This window comes from Arctopsyche grandis, chromosome 10, assembly GCF_051622035.1.
Source record: "Arctopsyche grandis isolate Sample6627 chromosome 10, ASM5162203v2, whole genome shotgun sequence".
Taxonomy (NCBI): domain Eukaryota; kingdom Metazoa; phylum Arthropoda; class Insecta; order Trichoptera; family Hydropsychidae; genus Arctopsyche; species Arctopsyche grandis.
The window spans coordinates 9519875-9536810 of record NC_135364.1 but is presented as its reverse complement, the minus strand read 5'-3'; the positions used below and the strand labels follow the sequence as shown (position 1 = coordinate 9536810).

Here is a 16936-nt window from a genome sequence, read left to right as displayed (position 1 = left end):
TTTTTAATTCCTTTAATTTTTATATTATGAAAATCGCTATTATTTTTATACGTTGGCAAGAAAAGTCCATCTTACTAAAATCGTTCAAGTTGGAGTCAGTCAGAGTCGGAGTCGAATTTTGATCCAACTCCATGGCCCCGATTTTAAGCCATCTTCTTGTGGTGTCTTTCCTGTTTTCGAATAGACGTCTACACTATATTTTAAACCAACAAAACACACTCAAAAGTGCGGCATGGCACGCCTAGATAGACTTCAGCTGTGATAGGCGTATCTTCATGTCATTATTAATTCGCACGATTTCATTATTTAGACGAATTTCTCCTACATTTCTTTAAATATGCAAATCACTCAATACAGGGATAAAATATCAACAAAAACACTACAGGGAGTGAGGTTTGAGAAGAGACGCGGTGGTACAGATTTGACCTAGCAAGGGATTTTTTGCATGTGCACTCACAAAAACACATTCCGCATACCTTCCTGTCGTGAGTGCAAGGATCTTAAAGAAAATGTTACATCTTGCAGCTAGATGGAACATTTTCTCCACTCTGAGATCACTCCAGATGCTGATGTTCCATAGTCATGAGAGCTTCTTCCTACCCAACTGCTGTTCACCTTTAATTTTTCTTCTAGTCCTTGCCAGATTGTTAAGGGGAGCAACGAAATGTAATATTCCATACAATAACTGCAGAACAGTATTGTTTCTTACATGCTCGGTCCACACGATTTTTAGCATTCTATGGTAACAGCACATTTCAAATGGCTTCAGAATGTTAAAAATAGTTGTAAGTTAGTAACATTTAATAAAAAAAGGATTCTCGGTGCTTAAAAACTTGCTCCATTTTCGATCAACGTACAGAATGAGTATAAATAGAACATTTTAACGTTGAGTCAAGTGTTCTTACTATACATAGGATACCCGTAAAGGCAATCCCAAATGACAAGCAAAAAAAGGTTTTTCTATGAAGTTAGCAATAGCAAAATGATTTTGCCTTGATGAGTATCCGTAGTCTAGTTATTACACTACTGTACATACAATAGTATATATCTAATTCTGCAAAAGGCATCTAAAATAATACATATGTTTATAAAAAAGAAACCAGTGACTTAGTTGCTAAGTTTTATTATAATAATATGTAAACTATTTTTTATTTAAAACTAATATAGACAATTTTCACGCTTTTTCAACTTCGGGTGTTTCTTCTGCAACGTTTTTATCTGCTAACCTTTGCCGCCAAGCTTTCATATAAGTTCGTGGATGTATAGGAAAGTATCCAGCTAAGCCTTGAAAGAAATTTCAGATTAATTAGCAATACTATGCCGAATAAACTCAAATATATAATGTACATACCGAAAACTTCAGAAACGGGCCTGGTGACTAAAGCTCCTGCTCCGATGTGGTGTTTGAGCCTATCAAAGTTCAAAGAGACAAGTTTTTCATTGTACTGATTGGGCATAGGATCGTATGCTCCCAATTGTTCTATACCGGGTAAGTAACGATAGCGCGTTTTCTAAAATGTAACAAATCAATATACACGATGCAGTGATTTATATATCTTAACTATAGCAAATAAGTATAAAGCAAATACATATTGTAAAACAATTTGATAGAATGGTCGATTAGCGCATCCATGTCGAATTAGGCGTATTATTCTGCTGCAGCCAATATAACTTGACACTTTGCGAGGGGCTGACGACGCCATTTCTGAAACTAAAGTTAAAATGTATGCTAGAATTGAATACTTTTATTATTGTAAAGGGTAATAATTGTATTTTAATATTGTTCTAATAGGGTTAGGAAACAAATAAATTCTAGTCACTATACTATGAACATGGTGCTTGTAAGAAAAAAAATAAAAGTTCATATTAAATAATCTTAATATGATTCAATGCAATTGCAAGTAACAAAAATAGCTAAAATTAGTGCAAATTCAGCACTGTCTTTAAATTCTATACTAGATCTGAAAACTCCGTCCCATTATAATTATAAAATTAAAAAAAAGGTATAAAATAATATAAGGATAGTTCTAAAGTTTGTTGGAAAATAAATGTAGCTATTTATGGCAGTTTTCTACTAAGGCAAGTATCATTTCATAACTGAACTCATTTTATGACAACTATATATTGTAAGTAAATGCAAGTCTAATATAATTAAATCTAGTCAATATAATCGTTAAAATTGCACCAATACAAATAATCATCGAATAGAATACCTGATAATGCTTCAAGATGATTAAATATAATCAATTCAGTGATAGAAAAAGAACAACAGTCGGCTAAATACCACTGTCTTTGACTTGTGACTTTTTTAGGTTAAAGTGAAACGTAACACTTTTTATTACGACCATGGTCGATGTAGATTAAATGCACCAAAAATTATTTGTATATGGAAAAGACTATTGTAATTGATACATTTTATATTGTATATTGTCATATATTGATGTCGGATAATAGTAAACGTATACATATATTTTCTTATTATATTATTAGCTTAAAATTATAAATAGCCAATTATTGATTTCTTGAATCCTACAAAGAATAAGTTGAAGGTCGAAAATTAGAGATATTGGAGATGTGGTCACATTAATGAATTGAAAATCAATAAATTTAGTGCTCCAATGGTAAAGGATCTGAAAGCATGAAAGGTCAAATAACCGTAAAGGAAAATAAAATAATGAACAATCATCATTTACAGTCATTTATCATTGACTGCTGGATGAAGACCTCTCTGACGTCTGTATCTGTTTTGCGAAACGCTCATCCGCCTAACCTCACACTTTTTTTTAAATTTCGTTCACCCATCTTTTCCTTGCAGATTTCTTTTGATCTTTTACATTCTCTCGGGTACCATTCCAGCACTTCTTTTTCTATTCCCCCCCCCCCCTCATTGCCATTTCAGTCTCTTCACTCTTCACTATATCCATTACTTTTGTCACACTTCTCATCCACGTATTCCGTTTATCATCTCTCATTATGCCGAGCATACTTATTCCATGAGTACAATGCCAAACATGGTATGAATGAAATATAAGCGATATGGTTTGAAATAAAAACATAGCCAGCAGAATGGCTCGGTGGTTGGGCTTTTGTCTAGCATCGAGAGGTCAACGAGTTCGATCCCATGAGCTGACCTCGATTGAAAATAATTTTTCTGAATCTGTAATGCTGCTGATCAGACTTGGATATCTGTGAGTCCAGGTCGATCGTTTCCTATCAGAGTTTGCTAATTTATCTGATTTCATTGTTGAAACGGTTCCTCCATTAAAATTGGCTAAAAACCATTATTTCACCACTATTTGAGTATGATTTATGTACAAGTTTAAATTCATAGATTTCTCATTAATTTCGAGTTCTTCAGTGTCTCCTAATTCAGCGATGCAATAAAAATGCTGCATTGTTTGTAATTGGCTGTTGTTACCTAGTATATATGCAGTGCCGGTTTTAGGGGGGGTCTGGGTCGGGCGGCGCCCGAGGGCGCCAAATAAGTTAGGGCGCCACTCGATGCGTCAAAGGCGCTTTAAATTTTAAAATTAGAGCGCCAAAAGCTATACAAAATTTTAGATTAGAGTGCCAAAGGCGAAATTTTTTTCTAAGGGTGTTTAAAAAAATTGCCCGAGGGCGCCATTGGGTGTATGGCCGGCACTGTATATATGTATGTAAAAATAAATATTAAAAGTTGAAAAAGCCATGTTATTATTCAAAATTCATCATATTTCTTCAGTGAACTTACCCATTTTCCATGTGCTTGAAGCATATATATGTATATATTATTTCATCGAATATTGGTTCATTTCTATATGATTTTGAAAATAAATAAAAAAGGCATATTTTTTTATGAAATACATGTATTTCCAAAAAGCGTTAACATTTTTTTCTTTTATCTTATCATTTTTTATATAAAGAAAACATGTATCAAATTTGCGTGATGGCAGACAGAACTATATTTGCCTCAACAACTTGTGCAATAATATATCCTTAATTATTCAACAATCACTAAACCATTAAGCGTTAACAAAATCATAGCATTTTTTTTTTCAAACAAAATAAACCAACTAAATCAGATCAATTAAAACAAAATACACTGAATAAATGTATCAGAATAGACAATGTTTTTGATCCTATTTAGATATGTATTTGAGTCCAATTATATGACAGATTAAAATTAACTTTTTCATGCTTCACACAATAAATTCAATGATATAATATTTGTATTGTATATGTATGTGAATACATTTTTTGCACTATTTTTTTTTATACAGCACATGCGCATAAGTGGTGGCTGACATTTCTCCATTCCACTTTCATCTCCATTTGACCAGCACGTAACACTTGTATATCAAGACGAATGAAACAATTGTAATAATACAAACGTCATAAAAATTGAATAAGCAACATGCACTTGACTAGATTTTAGTTTTGGCATCTTATTTCTATATAAGAAGACTCAAATTTTTCAAAACTTGCTTTTAACAATACTAACAAACAAAGAATGCATAGAAATACATTCTTTCGGGAACAATACTTTCTATTTTAGTTAAATTATGTAATACCTATGATATAAAATTAAACAAACAAAAAAAAACAAAAGCATCTCGGTTAAATAATTACATACACACATCAGAGTGTACGCCATTTTAAACACTAATTACATTATGATTAAAAATAAATATGGGATAGAATATTGGAATAAATATATTATATTAATGATTAAGAGAGTGTGTAGTAATAAGATTGGGATTACTAGAGTAATTTACTAGAAAATAGGAAATCATATTTTGATCATTCGAATTTTTGTGGGCTAACTTTTATGGAAGATATCAACCTAAATGTCTATCATACGCTGTTACTAAAAGTGACCAAGCTTGTAAAATAATTGACGTTATCAAATTAATCAATTAAATTATATAAACTTTATTTGATGGGGATAGCATTTTATAATAATAACAAAAACAAAACACAGTTGTGATGTAAAAATAAACAAGTATTCAATGTTATCACCTGTACATATATATATTTTAGGCCATTATTTCAGTCAACTTGTTGTTTTATAGATTTGTTCAATAACGATCATATATGTATACATATATATTCAAATCAGCGTTGAACAGCAAATTATATGATACAATAAAAGGACGGCATGATTTATAATTTTGTAAAATTTACGTGGATGACCTTAGGTTCATATCATAAATATATTTCAGTCGAACAATACTAAAAATTTCAATAACCAACATCAGCATATCAATAACCAACAGCTAAATCACTTTTCCTTTACCGTCCTTCTGCAAACCGTCATAATTGTGAGGGATGGTGTAATTGTACTAAACACATTATTAACATTCTGCATCTTATATAATATACGAAACTTACACGAGTATTTTCAATCAAAACATCCCGTCAGCCACCGTATACGAATTTGTCATTTATTTTTTTCATTAAAAACGGTTGGAATATGTATCTTGCAAGTTAATCGAAATCACTTAAAGTTATAAACGTGAAATGAAATCTGATATGTGTGAATAATATCTAATATATAAAATGAAATTTGTTTTTTAGTGCTACGTCGAAAAGTAAGGATTAACCATTACGAGAAACCAGATTTAAAGCTATGCAAATAAATCAAAATATGCATGTATTTGGATAATTTTAATGTAATTCTTATAATATCTATATAACAACAATAAGACTGGCGTATTATTACACTCTATCTAGCACCTAAATTCAAGCAGCACTTACATTATTAGGAGTGCAATTAACTATTTCCACTGAACTGTAGTCTACAATATTATTCTGAATACGGATCTAGCGGACTGCACTGTAATTTTACGTTTCACATACATCTAGAATTAGCGAAAACATGATTTTACTCTTGTAACAAATGACCTTTCTCATGTCTACTGATCTATATAAAAGCACGCTCGTCGTCTCCGTGTCAATTTCGAAACGATAATAAACAAAGTAAATGAATCTTTTATCATTAATTGCCTATTTAAATTTTAAGGCCACGAGGTACTCTCCAAATTATATTCCGAATATTTGTAATTACAAGTCGACAGTGCATTTTCAATGCATTGTCAACTTATAACATTAAAAATGATTAAAATATCACATTAATATATTGTTTTCATCAATCAACACTTAACTGTAATAATATAATAATAATAATAATAATAAAATATTATTCCTAATAATATATTAACCGTAATAAGCACATTGCATTAAAAAAAATAAGTCGTGAATGCATTTACTATTGTACACACATTCCTACTAGTTTTATCTTTTGTTGTAATGTTTACACAATTATTATTTAAATATATAATAACTCCAAATAATTAACCTTTATATATATAATATTAATAATACAATTAATAATCCTAAATAAATAAAAAAAAAAATTAAACTAGGTGAAAATGATTTTAATATATTACCTATAACTTTTCAGTCATTATGAAGATCAGTTAATTATGACTAAGCAATGTAAGAAAATAATTTCACAATTGAAAAATTGCGATTGTAATAATATATCATACGACAGCACCTATTAACTAATTGATAATAAAATAAAAAATAAAACACAAATTGTAAGAGAAGATTTAAGAAGAACTGATCCAAGTAGGGAGTATGTCTTAAGAAATATAGAAAATTACTAATTGACAGGAACAAATTCCAATCTTTCAATTCCATTAACTCGTCAATATCTAGATACATCTGCGAGCCTCAAAAGATGATCAAGGCTATATGAAAAGAAGCAAAGCTATGTCTTTATCTGTGTGGGGCACATTTACGAAAACACTTATGTCTTGCCTGTTACTTATTGCATAAAATACTAACAGTATACCTCGGCCTAAAATTCAGATGATGTGAAACTAGTAACAAAATGACAACTACAAATAATATTCCAACAGGCAAAATGAACCAAAATTATGAGCGTGAAAAACTCACAATTTGAAGAATTGCCTTATATTCATATATTGTGCACGCACACACAGACACACATCCAACAATACCTACAGTGAAAAATAAAAAATATCATATAATAAAAGCAATAGTAAATATAAGATGAGTTTCAAAAATAAAATCACACATACACATATTTATATTTGCATATATGTTAAGTGTGTTCGTGAATTGATGAATGAATATACACAATTTAGATATAACATGAAGAGAATTTGTGTGAGCTGAGTGGTTTTAAGGAATAAATAAATCTTCATTGATTAGTTCGAGGTCTCACATCGTCTACTTGTATTAACTTCTCAATTGGTATTAAATTTAACTCTCCACCGTATATTGGTGCCGGTAATGCCTAAAATAATATGTATTATCGATTAGTTTTAGAGAACATCGCAAATGCTATCGATGCAGCAAACATTACACTTACTTTTGCATTCATAGCAGCTTCTTGTAGTGCGTTTTTTGCAGCAGCAGCTTCTCTAGCTTTACGCAGTTTCAACGAGAATACTGCAACTGATCTGGCCCGCTTTACCAAAGCTGCTGTTGCAGGACTCAATTTTTTAGCTAAAATTTTACAGCAAAATATAATAATTAATCGGTTTTGTATGTTAAATATAGACTATAATACAAAAAAAATCATCTTGCCTTTGGGTTTTTCTTCTTCTGAGGCTGTAGTTGTCGTTGTATTGGAAGAAGTGGCTGTAGAAGTTTCGGCAGATGTCGTAGTCGTTGTCGATTGAGTTGTTGGAACTATACTAATAGGCGTCAAGCTTCTTGCTCCTAACAATTCAGGATCTGAACCACTACTAGCACTGGCAATTTCCTATAAAAAAAACAATATTTTTTGAATACAAGTAATGAAATTTAAGATATATTAGGTGTACCCGTAAGTCTTTGCCGATTTCAATAGACGTCTGTTTGAGCTCAGTTTGTGCCCAGACACGGTGAAGATAGCATCTCCGTAAGTTTTTTTTTTTAAGAACTATTGTTCAATAATATTGACGAGTAAAAAAAATGTTATTTATGTTAAGGGTAAAATGTCGCAGCCCGAAACCGACCAACATCACATCCAGCACTGTATGCTGTGGCTTTTCGACGAGGGGTTGAACACCACCAAGGCCACAAAAGCCATAAATGACACTTACGGTGAAGTGTTACCATTACGGACATATCGATTTTGGTTTTCGAAATTTAAATCGGGTAACTGAAATTTGAAAGATGCCCCTAGAGCTGAAAGACCCTCAAATTTTGATGAAGACGTGCTGAGAGCCGTGGTGGAAAGTGATCCTCGATTAAGTATCGTAGAAATATCGCAGAAGATGTGTATTGTCAACAATTAGAAAGAGTTAATGAAAAACTAAAAGTCAAACGTAGAGAATTAGTCGGAAACAACTTAGTGATTCTGCAACACGACAATGCACGACCCCATAAGGCGAAGATGACGACTGAAAAAATCAGGCAGTTAAAATGGGAAGAGCTTTCACATCCCCCATATTCACCAGATTACTACCATCTGTTTCGATCTTTAGAACATTCTTTAAAAGATGAACGCTTTCGAAACGCAACTGACGTCGAAAGTCATGTTCTTACATATTTCGATTCAAAACCAAACGAATTCTATAAAAAAGGAATTGAAAAACTCGAAAACCTGTGGAATATGGTAGGTAGTAATGAAGGAAAATATATTTTGTAAAATTTTTTAAATAAAAATGTATAAAAAAAATAAAATTCTTTCATTGTTATCCAAAGTCGGAAAAGACTTACGGGTACGCCTAATAGTTATATATTTTGCAATTTACTTTGCGTTCCAGCTTCAAAGCCGGCGCAACGGGTGGAATACAATGTGTTGAACGATGTAAAGGCTCACGAGCGGCCAACACTGCAGCTCTCAACGGACGGGGAACCCACTCAGCACCTCCCGGGCCAACGGTCAAATGGACTCCAGGATGTTCAGCTTCCTATTCAACAAACACATTTGTATACAGTACAAAACAAAACTTCAGATGCATATTTAATATGGCGAATACAAACATGAGGCCAATGACGAGTGGGTGAAGGGGTTTTGCGCGGTCGAAATGGAGGAATTTCAGGAACAAGCGGACTGCGAGCTGGTATGGGAGCATCACTCACAGTGCTACCCAATTGCTGAATATGAATGATGAGTTTTTAGTATTCACAAAGCATGAATAAAATTTGAGCGTATTAATGCAAAAAGGACTCGACCCACATGAATAATAAATTAACCAAGAATTTTCTTTAAAAAAGATCGGTAAATATATGACAGTGGAATATATTATAATACTTTTTCCATCTACATACATAACTTATTCTACTTTCATACAAACTATTATATGTTACAAATAAAAACAATTAAAATACAACTCATGTGGATCACATCTATGTCCAATTAATGATGGTGAGTGAATTTAATTCGAAAGGTCACCTGTGGCCAATGGTGTGTTGGCGATGGAGTGTTTCGAGCTCGAAATGGAGGAATTTCCGGTATTAAAGGACGACGGGGAGAGTTTGTAGGTGGGGTGCTGCCGCTTCCTTGTCTCGAACGACCACCACCACCAAAAATAATAAAACATTATTGACAAAGTTTACATATATCCATAATAAAACAAATTCAACATCGAAAAGTAGCTTACTATCTCTTTCTGAAACTCTCCTGCTCCCCGCAAGTGATGAAACAGGCTCTCCAAACGTCGTCGAATCGAAAACATCGTTATCACCAATAGACAACTTATCAGGTGAATGTATACCATTTGTGATGTCGGACGACAACAGTTTATCATCACCGATCAATTTCTCAGAAGGTTGGACAGAAAAGCGACCGATGAGAAGTTTTTCTTCGGGGGTGATGGTGACATCGTCGGAGATGGACGTCCTTATTGGATGATCTATTCCGACTAAGTCTTCTTGACTCGTCCCGCTTGAATTACCCCCACTGTCGATCTGTTAGAATTATATTAAAAAATCAATAAAACCCAACATGCGTTTAAATAGGCATTATATTATGGTTGTGGCTATTTGCAGGTACTATATCTGCAAATTATTGGCTATTTGCAGGTACTATATCTGCGACAGACGAAAAGCCTTCTGCGCATGCGCGTGAACTGTCACTGTCAGCGTGTTTACTGTTAAAATTTTGTTTTAAACCTCTTAAAATTTAGTTCGAACTCGTAAAGTGACGTAGAGTAAAAAATATAATCCAAATTAGTTAATATTATTAATTGTTAGAAAATTATTATCATATACAACGTATAATACCTACATACAAGTACAAGCCGCGAACTAGCTAAATGATATAAATCTATTATAATAACGTGCGAAATTTATTTGCCTCATGTATAATGAACGATTGATTAAACATGTCTAGCATACATTAAATGTAAGAAATTATAATCGGATTATAAGTTCACGAGCATTCGCAGAAGGCTTTGCGCCTGTCGCAGATTTAGTACCTGCAAATAGCCAATGATTCGCAGATATAGTACCTGCAAATAGCCACAACCCCATATTATATATATATAAATACACACCTGTGATGGTGTATGGGTATTTCTGGAAGCTTCCCTCCGTTGAAATTCAACTTTAGCCATTTCTGTCGCTAGCCAAGACGGTAAATCGGGTATAAGCAATCTCACCAATATCACCATCACCAACATTACATGCTATAATTAGAATAAATACATAGTAAATATCAACGTTTATTTAAAAAAAAAAAAAAAAAAAGAAAACAAACGTATAATATTAAACCTCTAATGCAACTATAACAAGAATCGTTTTGATTGGAGTCGTTTCGGGGAACATTCGATGAACTTGTCCTGAAAGTCCGATCAATGCACAATTTACCAACACTGCAATACCGACCATGATTTCCATAGCATGCTGAAAAAACAAAACGGCGTTGCAACAAATTATTAACATATACAATTTCTGTAGTTTTGTTCGGAATTTGCACTCACTTGCCACGAGCCTATACTGTTAACTCGTCGACTGAACGGTCTTTGAGAAACGAAACACAGTTTAAACGCATCTCCTCTAACCTCGATTAAGTTATTTGCGAGGGCACAAAAAGCAGCAAGTGGAAAAGCAGACGAAAACAAAACAACATATCCCAATTGCATAACCATTTCAAGATGTTCAGCAAACGTTCCTTCATACTGAAAACAATTACTTATTAAATGTGACAATAAACATATGAATGAAACATGTTTAATATTATTAAAAAAAATTACTCAGGATAACTAAAACTGAATATAAACACTATTTAATGCGTCGACTTGGAAAAACTACACCATTTAAATAATTTACCTTGAATAATTGTGATTCTAGCTCAGCTTGGCTTATATTTCGTTGTTTAACTTCAGACGGGTCTTTAATATGTTCAGAAAAATCTTTATTTTCCAAACCATCGTTGATTCCGTCGTGATGATCAGAAGCAATTTTTGAAGGTGTTTCATCAGCTTTTTCAAAACTCAAGGGGGGTTTTTCTGTACATTTGTGAAAACGATTATTTGATGAAACATTACCATAACTATCTATGAAAAATCAAAAATTATTATACCTTGACTAGGACTTAAAGCACCCCAGAGTGCAAAACTAAGGCGTGCAAGCTTGAGATGTTCCAGAAGATAAGGCCATGCAGATTCGCGAAGATTACCTATCACTTGGCGTGCTATTAATAATGCGGCAAGTTGCTATTGATAATATATAAAGAAAAAAACAATATAATTAAGTTTCAAGTAAATATGTAATATAAAAAACAGTAATAAAATGTAATTTGTACCTCCTTGAGCTTTTCTTGATCTTGTAGGTAAAATGCAATGTAAAACAAGCTCAGGAATGAATTCACAAATTGAAACTAAAATAAAAATGAAAGAAACTGTAAATATGTACATACTTATTGTATAAGAGTAATCTTCCTGATGCTATTTTCAGTATAAGATAAGCATAACTGAAGAGCATTGTTGCAGGAAAAAGAATAGTGCATGAACAATAGAAAATAACTATGTGTATCTTTAATAGAAAGATACATTCTTGGAGTTTCATTCTGCGGTTGTTTATTACATTATAAAATGAAGAATATAAAAATTTGCAATGAAAAAGCGTGGATTACTTGACAAAATAAGATTGTATACAAACCAAAGTAACTTTCACTATGAGATGATTATCATATTTCGTATCGAGACGATAATTTTCTGCAGAATATCCACAGCGACGACAGAATGCATTAAAATAAGATATGTGACATTGAAAAACTTATCTTTTCAAAATGTAACAAATCGATCATTATAATTTTAATCATATGAAAAATACGATTGTAACATACAAATGCGGTTATAGTAAGACAGGTGTACATTTATACCTTTATCATTGAGCCAAGTGGCTATCCGAAAGTAGCAGTGATCCATTGCAGCTATCATTAATGCTAAAATGATTCGAGGGGCGCATGAAAGCCAAGACAAAAAGGCACGAGATCGGACACGTTCGTCCCACCAATCCTAAACAAATGTAAACAAAATACATTCACCAGATGTCAACCAGTCAATTTTCAATCGAAATCCACATCCAAAACTTACCTGAACGATAAGCATCATATATGAAGTAAAAGCAACAGCCAAAAGGCAAAGAAATATTATAGGCGCACTGACAACATGTCGCCAGACTCGTCTTTTCCACGAAGGATAGACGGGCTCTGGACGTCCCGTTACCGAACTTAAGTGAATTTCACCCTGAAAAGTTATTAAATTATTATATTAAACACCGTAAAATTATAATTAGATATATGAACAAATATAAAATACCTGATATAGAGGTCTGGGTTCAATGAGAAGATCATCTCGCTGATCTAATGTACCCCATCTATATGCAAGCTCATTTGAATACCTATTAAAATGAGTATTTGTCATACAAAATAAAAATACGTATACATATGTACATGTTAGAGATTTAATTTAACAAACCTCTTCCAGGACTGAAGGTAAATACAAGCCCAAAGTACATTAAATACAGAGAATAAGACGTAAGTCATATCCCGCCAGCTATCTCTTGCACTACTCAAACAAATCTAAAATTTTGAATATTTTAAAGGTTAAAAAAGAGTTATTACTTACATACAAAAAAAATGATTTCTTAAATTTAAAAATTACCCAGAAAAATAGTCCCAATACTGCTGGAAACACAAGGGCACATGTGTAATGTCCTAACCAAGCAAAATACATGGCAACTTTCACACCAAAATATTCACATATATCCTCTAAAAAAATAAAGACGAGATATAAGTAATAAAAATATGCATTTGAAGCTTAATTGAAATCTTGTCAAAATATATTACCCAAAGGTTGTGGTGAGCAAACAGCCCGTACCCACTTTTCACGTAATTCTTGTAACTTTTCAGTATCGTGCAACGGGAAAACTCTCTCAATAAGTCCTGCGCTAAGACACACTGGCACTAAAATTGAATAAAAATTTTGATTCATACAAAAATAAGAAAGATTTGAAATGTATATGTATGTATTTATATTTCTGCATTGTACTGACCCACACTTTGTCCAGGTCTCAATTTTAAAGGTGTAGGTGCGGACTCTTCTGTAGTAGCGCGAACGGCTTCCAGTAAATGCAGAACTAATTCTTGTCTTTCCAAAGACGTTAAAAATTCTTCGGGTGAATCGCTCTGAAAAATTACGAACGTAATTTTTATTGAAAAATTCAACTATGCACTTTTTAATGAAAAAATGCTATAAATTTATTTTTTAATATGTGTATTTGAACTCGCCTTATAAAAACAATGCAAGTCCCTTAAAGTAAATTCCTTCAAACCTCCACCAAACTCAGGTCTCAATGCTTTCGGCAAATGAATTTCTTCCGCTGCACGTAAGAGTCTGAAAAGTAACACATAAATTAAAAAATATGTATATAATAATAGCAACAAAACTATTCTGTGGATCTTACACTTGAAAATTTGCAGTTAAATAAAATGCCGTCGTTTGTGTTGAAGGATGATGGCGCACACATACTGTGAGACGTGGAGTTGCCGACCTAAGTTTCCGTAATAGCCATAGCAATGTCGAATCAGAGGCACCTACAAAACAATTTTATTTCATAATTGATTTTCTCACTAAGAATAATTCATTATCAACACGAGGATTCTAGATATACATATATTTAAAGTATATGGGTCTAAGATACGACTCATTGAGAAATATTTTAAATATATTCATAGTTATCTTGAAGAATTATAAATCTGAAATCAACAATCTACATCTAAAAATCTGTATACAATTTTTTTTTATTTTTAAGGAAATGTATTTTAAATAACTTTTTATTTTACTTCTATGTAATTAAATATACTGCAACTTAAACGAATTTATGGTACTATCATTATTCTCATTTGCTAAATTGGTCACTTTATGCAAAGGAAAATCATTGCGCAATACCAAAATAAACAAATCAAAATTTAATTACTAAGAAAATAAACAAATTATTAATTTAATCATTTCAGCACGAATGGAGAGTATTAATACTTTTAATTGAAAAATTTTAGAAGTATTGCGCAATGTTCTGCGATATTTTGAAAATACTAAAATTGTATCATTATCTGTAATGGCTCACCCAAACTGTACATCAACTCGTTGTATACTATTGGGTAGTAATCAGGCGTCCCGGATTGGAGCCATGCATTGAAAAGTCCATGCTACGGTTACATGACATGTAACCGATTCCAAACTTGAAATACATACTGTTGTATATGAAAACTATAAAAAGCCTTGTAAAAATATTGTCTACGTCGGTCATGTTCGAGCCGGTAGGGTGAGAGATCTGTTTGTTGCGTGGTTTTTTTTTTAAACGCGTCTCGTTTTGCGACGAAAATATGTGGTCATCTTACCTTTGGGGAATGTCATAACAACATCACACTGTCGAGTGGCAATCGACTGCAACCATAATCTTCGAGGGGTGATCAGATGACCTCCGATGGGTAGCTTTCGTCTCAAGAGGCGACCGGCTGAAAGAAAGGGCGAAAGTGTGAAATGAGCGAAGGTGCGAAGAGAGTGAAGGTCGTACTATTCGTGGTGCATAATGAACATGTATATAAATATGTAGGTGGGGAGAGAGAAACAGACCATTGTCGAGGGTGTCCCTGGCGAGGTGCGCAATGGGCCGCCGCCGCACCTCGCCCTCCATCAGGAGGCTGTAAGGAGAGACGAGACGGCCGCGGATCAGATCACTACACTCGACTCCGACGCTACACTCGCCTTCTCCTCGAATCCTCACCACATCGATTTTCCCGGCCGCCACTGACGTTTGCCGACAACAATTGCCAACTTGACAATACCCGACACTTTTCAATTACCACTCGCTTACAAGAAAATGCACCTGAAATGTTTCAGGAAAATCTTTATCGAAATTTTGAGTAAGTGATCTTTCAAATGAATCGTTTCATATTAACACTCCTAGTTATCAATTTGTTATTTATTTTTGTCAAATCTGTGTAAGAGAAGTTCATTGCTTTAAATAACAAAAAACTCTCGATATAATGGGTTAATTCAAGGTTTTACTTTATATATTCTGTATAAGCTGACATGTAATGTGATGCTATTTTACCTAAAATATTTTTCTGTAAAAAGCATTGGCGTTGAAAGTGTTTTATTTTATAACGTAACTTATAATACGAAGCGCACTGGTAAAAGTGTTTCTTCTGCTCCAAAAATGTATCTAATAACACTGAGCAACAAAAAAAATCACGTTTTTGAGTTACCAGAGCGGAGACTAGTCAATCTTTACTAAGTTTGACCCACTGAATTCGAATATGATATTGATTTTTGTTGGTGGGTGATCGTTTACGAGATATGAGCGTTTAAAAAAATCCGCGATTTTTACAGTTTTTTGGCTTTTGCGGTCTTTAACTCAAAATTTAGGATTGTTACGCTCAAAGTGAGTATTGGAATCAATAGTCAGATATTTTTCCTATTAATTGTTATATTTCATTGCTTTAAAATACTTCTGATTAATTGTCTAGCGAATTTTAAAAGTCAAAAATATATTTTTTTTCCGTGCTATTTTTCATTTATTTGGCAAATTTTTTATTTCACCACGTTTATAAGGATTGGTTTTCTATCTCAATATTTTTTTTTTATCTAAACGTACTAACTAAAGCGGTAATTGCAATTTAAATGCTTTCGTTGTATATATGGTTGTATCGCGTAATATGTTAGGGCAAGCGAGATGGCATATAATCCACCTCACAGAGTACAGCGGTCGGACTACATGCCATCTCATGCCATAACAGTCCTAAATTTTGAGTTAAAGACCGCAAAAGCCATAAAACTGTAAAAATCGCGGATTTTTTTAAACGCTCATATCTCGTAAACGATCACCCACCAACGAAAATCAATATCATATTCGAATTCAGTGGGTCAAACTTAGTAAAGTTTGGCTAGTCTCCGCTCTGGTATTTTTTTTTTGTTGCTCAGTGTAATTAATGTACCCTCTCATTTTATAATAATATAGATCATTGATACTTAAATGTATGTTTAAGGCTTTGTTTTTCGATATATGTATGTATGGGTCTATCTCACGGGCAAGAATTTGAAACGCCCGAAAACGCAAATATCGAAAATCGAAAGATCTTAAGACGAAAGATAAAAAAAGGGTGCATGGTATACGGTACATACTCACTTAATTTGTGCGAGCAGGATAAAACAGGAACAAGAGGAACAGGCTTTTCCTCCCGTATTCTGCGCGCGCACATTAATACGGGAGGAAAAGCCTGTTTCTCTTGTTCCTGTTGTATCCTGCTCGTGTCGTATCCTGTTCCTGTTGTGTCATGTACGTGAGTATGTAACGTTTACCATGCACTCTTTTTTTTTTTTTTGATCTTTCGACTTAAGATCTTTCAATTTTCGATCTTTGCCTTCCGATATTTGCGTTTTCAGGCGTTTCACATTCGGGCCCGTGACAGAGACCGGTATGTACA

The 16936-nt window shown here is 33.2% G+C and overlaps 3 protein-coding genes across 3 annotated transcripts in view; all 3 read right to left on the bottom strand.

The window, feature by feature from the left end:
* Window positions 1-16936, bottom strand: part of LOC143917831 (uridine phosphorylase 1-like) — a 348253-nt gene that overhangs the window by 19096 nt on the left and 312221 nt on the right. The window lies entirely within an intron of this gene.
* On the bottom strand, window positions 22-2357 carry mRpS16 (mitochondrial ribosomal protein S16). The gene is made up of 4 exons (XM_077439434.1): window positions 2214-2357; window positions 1590-1711; window positions 1352-1511; window positions 22-1284 (listed from the first exon to the last, which is right to left on the bottom strand). Exons 2-4 carry the CDS (start codon window positions 1701-1703, stop codon window positions 1175-1177), a joined length of 384 nt encoding a protein of 127 aa, XP_077295560.1. The 5' UTR covers window positions 1704-1711; window positions 2214-2357; the 3' UTR covers window positions 22-1174.
* On the bottom strand, window positions 7211-15144 carry wwk (anoctamin 8 white walker). Its single transcript, XM_077439265.1, has 24 exons — window positions 15084-15144; window positions 14849-14965; window positions 13915-14044; window positions 13739-13844; window positions 13504-13636; window positions 13298-13414; window positions 13113-13219; window positions 12927-13030; window positions 12768-12849; window positions 12543-12695; window positions 12329-12464; window positions 12106-12161; window positions 11750-11824; window positions 11528-11660; window positions 11275-11453; window positions 10926-11123; window positions 10717-10848; window positions 10500-10631; window positions 9580-9912; window positions 8986-9099; window positions 8754-8912; window positions 7600-7777; window positions 7364-7518; window positions 7211-7306 (listed from the first exon to the last, which is right to left on the bottom strand). Exons 1-24 carry the CDS (start codon window positions 15142-15144, stop codon window positions 7211-7213), a joined length of 3186 nt encoding a protein of 1061 aa, XP_077295391.1.

Coding starts and splice junctions, on each gene's coding strand:
- mRpS16 (XM_077439434.1), bottom strand. CDS start 1,703: ATGGCGTCGTCAGCCCCTCGCAAAGTGTCAAGTTATATTGGCTGCAGC. Junction 1,512..1,589: donor ATCAAATTGTTTTACAATAT/GTATTTGCTTTA, acceptor GTTACATTTTAG/AAAACGCGCTATCGTTACTT. Junction 1,285..1,351: donor GCCCGTTTCTGAAGTTTTCG/GTATGTACATTA, acceptor ATTTCTTTCAAG/GCTTAGCTGGATACTTTCCT.
- wwk (XM_077439265.1), bottom strand. CDS start 15,144: ATGGAGGGCGAGGTGCGGCGGCGGCCCATTGCGCACCTCGCCAGGGAC. Junction 11,825..12,105: donor TCATAGTGAAAGTTACTTTG/GTTTGTATACAA, acceptor TTTTTATTTTAG/TTTCAATTTGTGAATTCATT. Junction 7,778..8,753: donor CTTTGAAGCTGGAACGCAAA/GTAAATTGCAAA, acceptor TTTTTTTTATAG/GAAATTGCCAGTGCTAGTAG.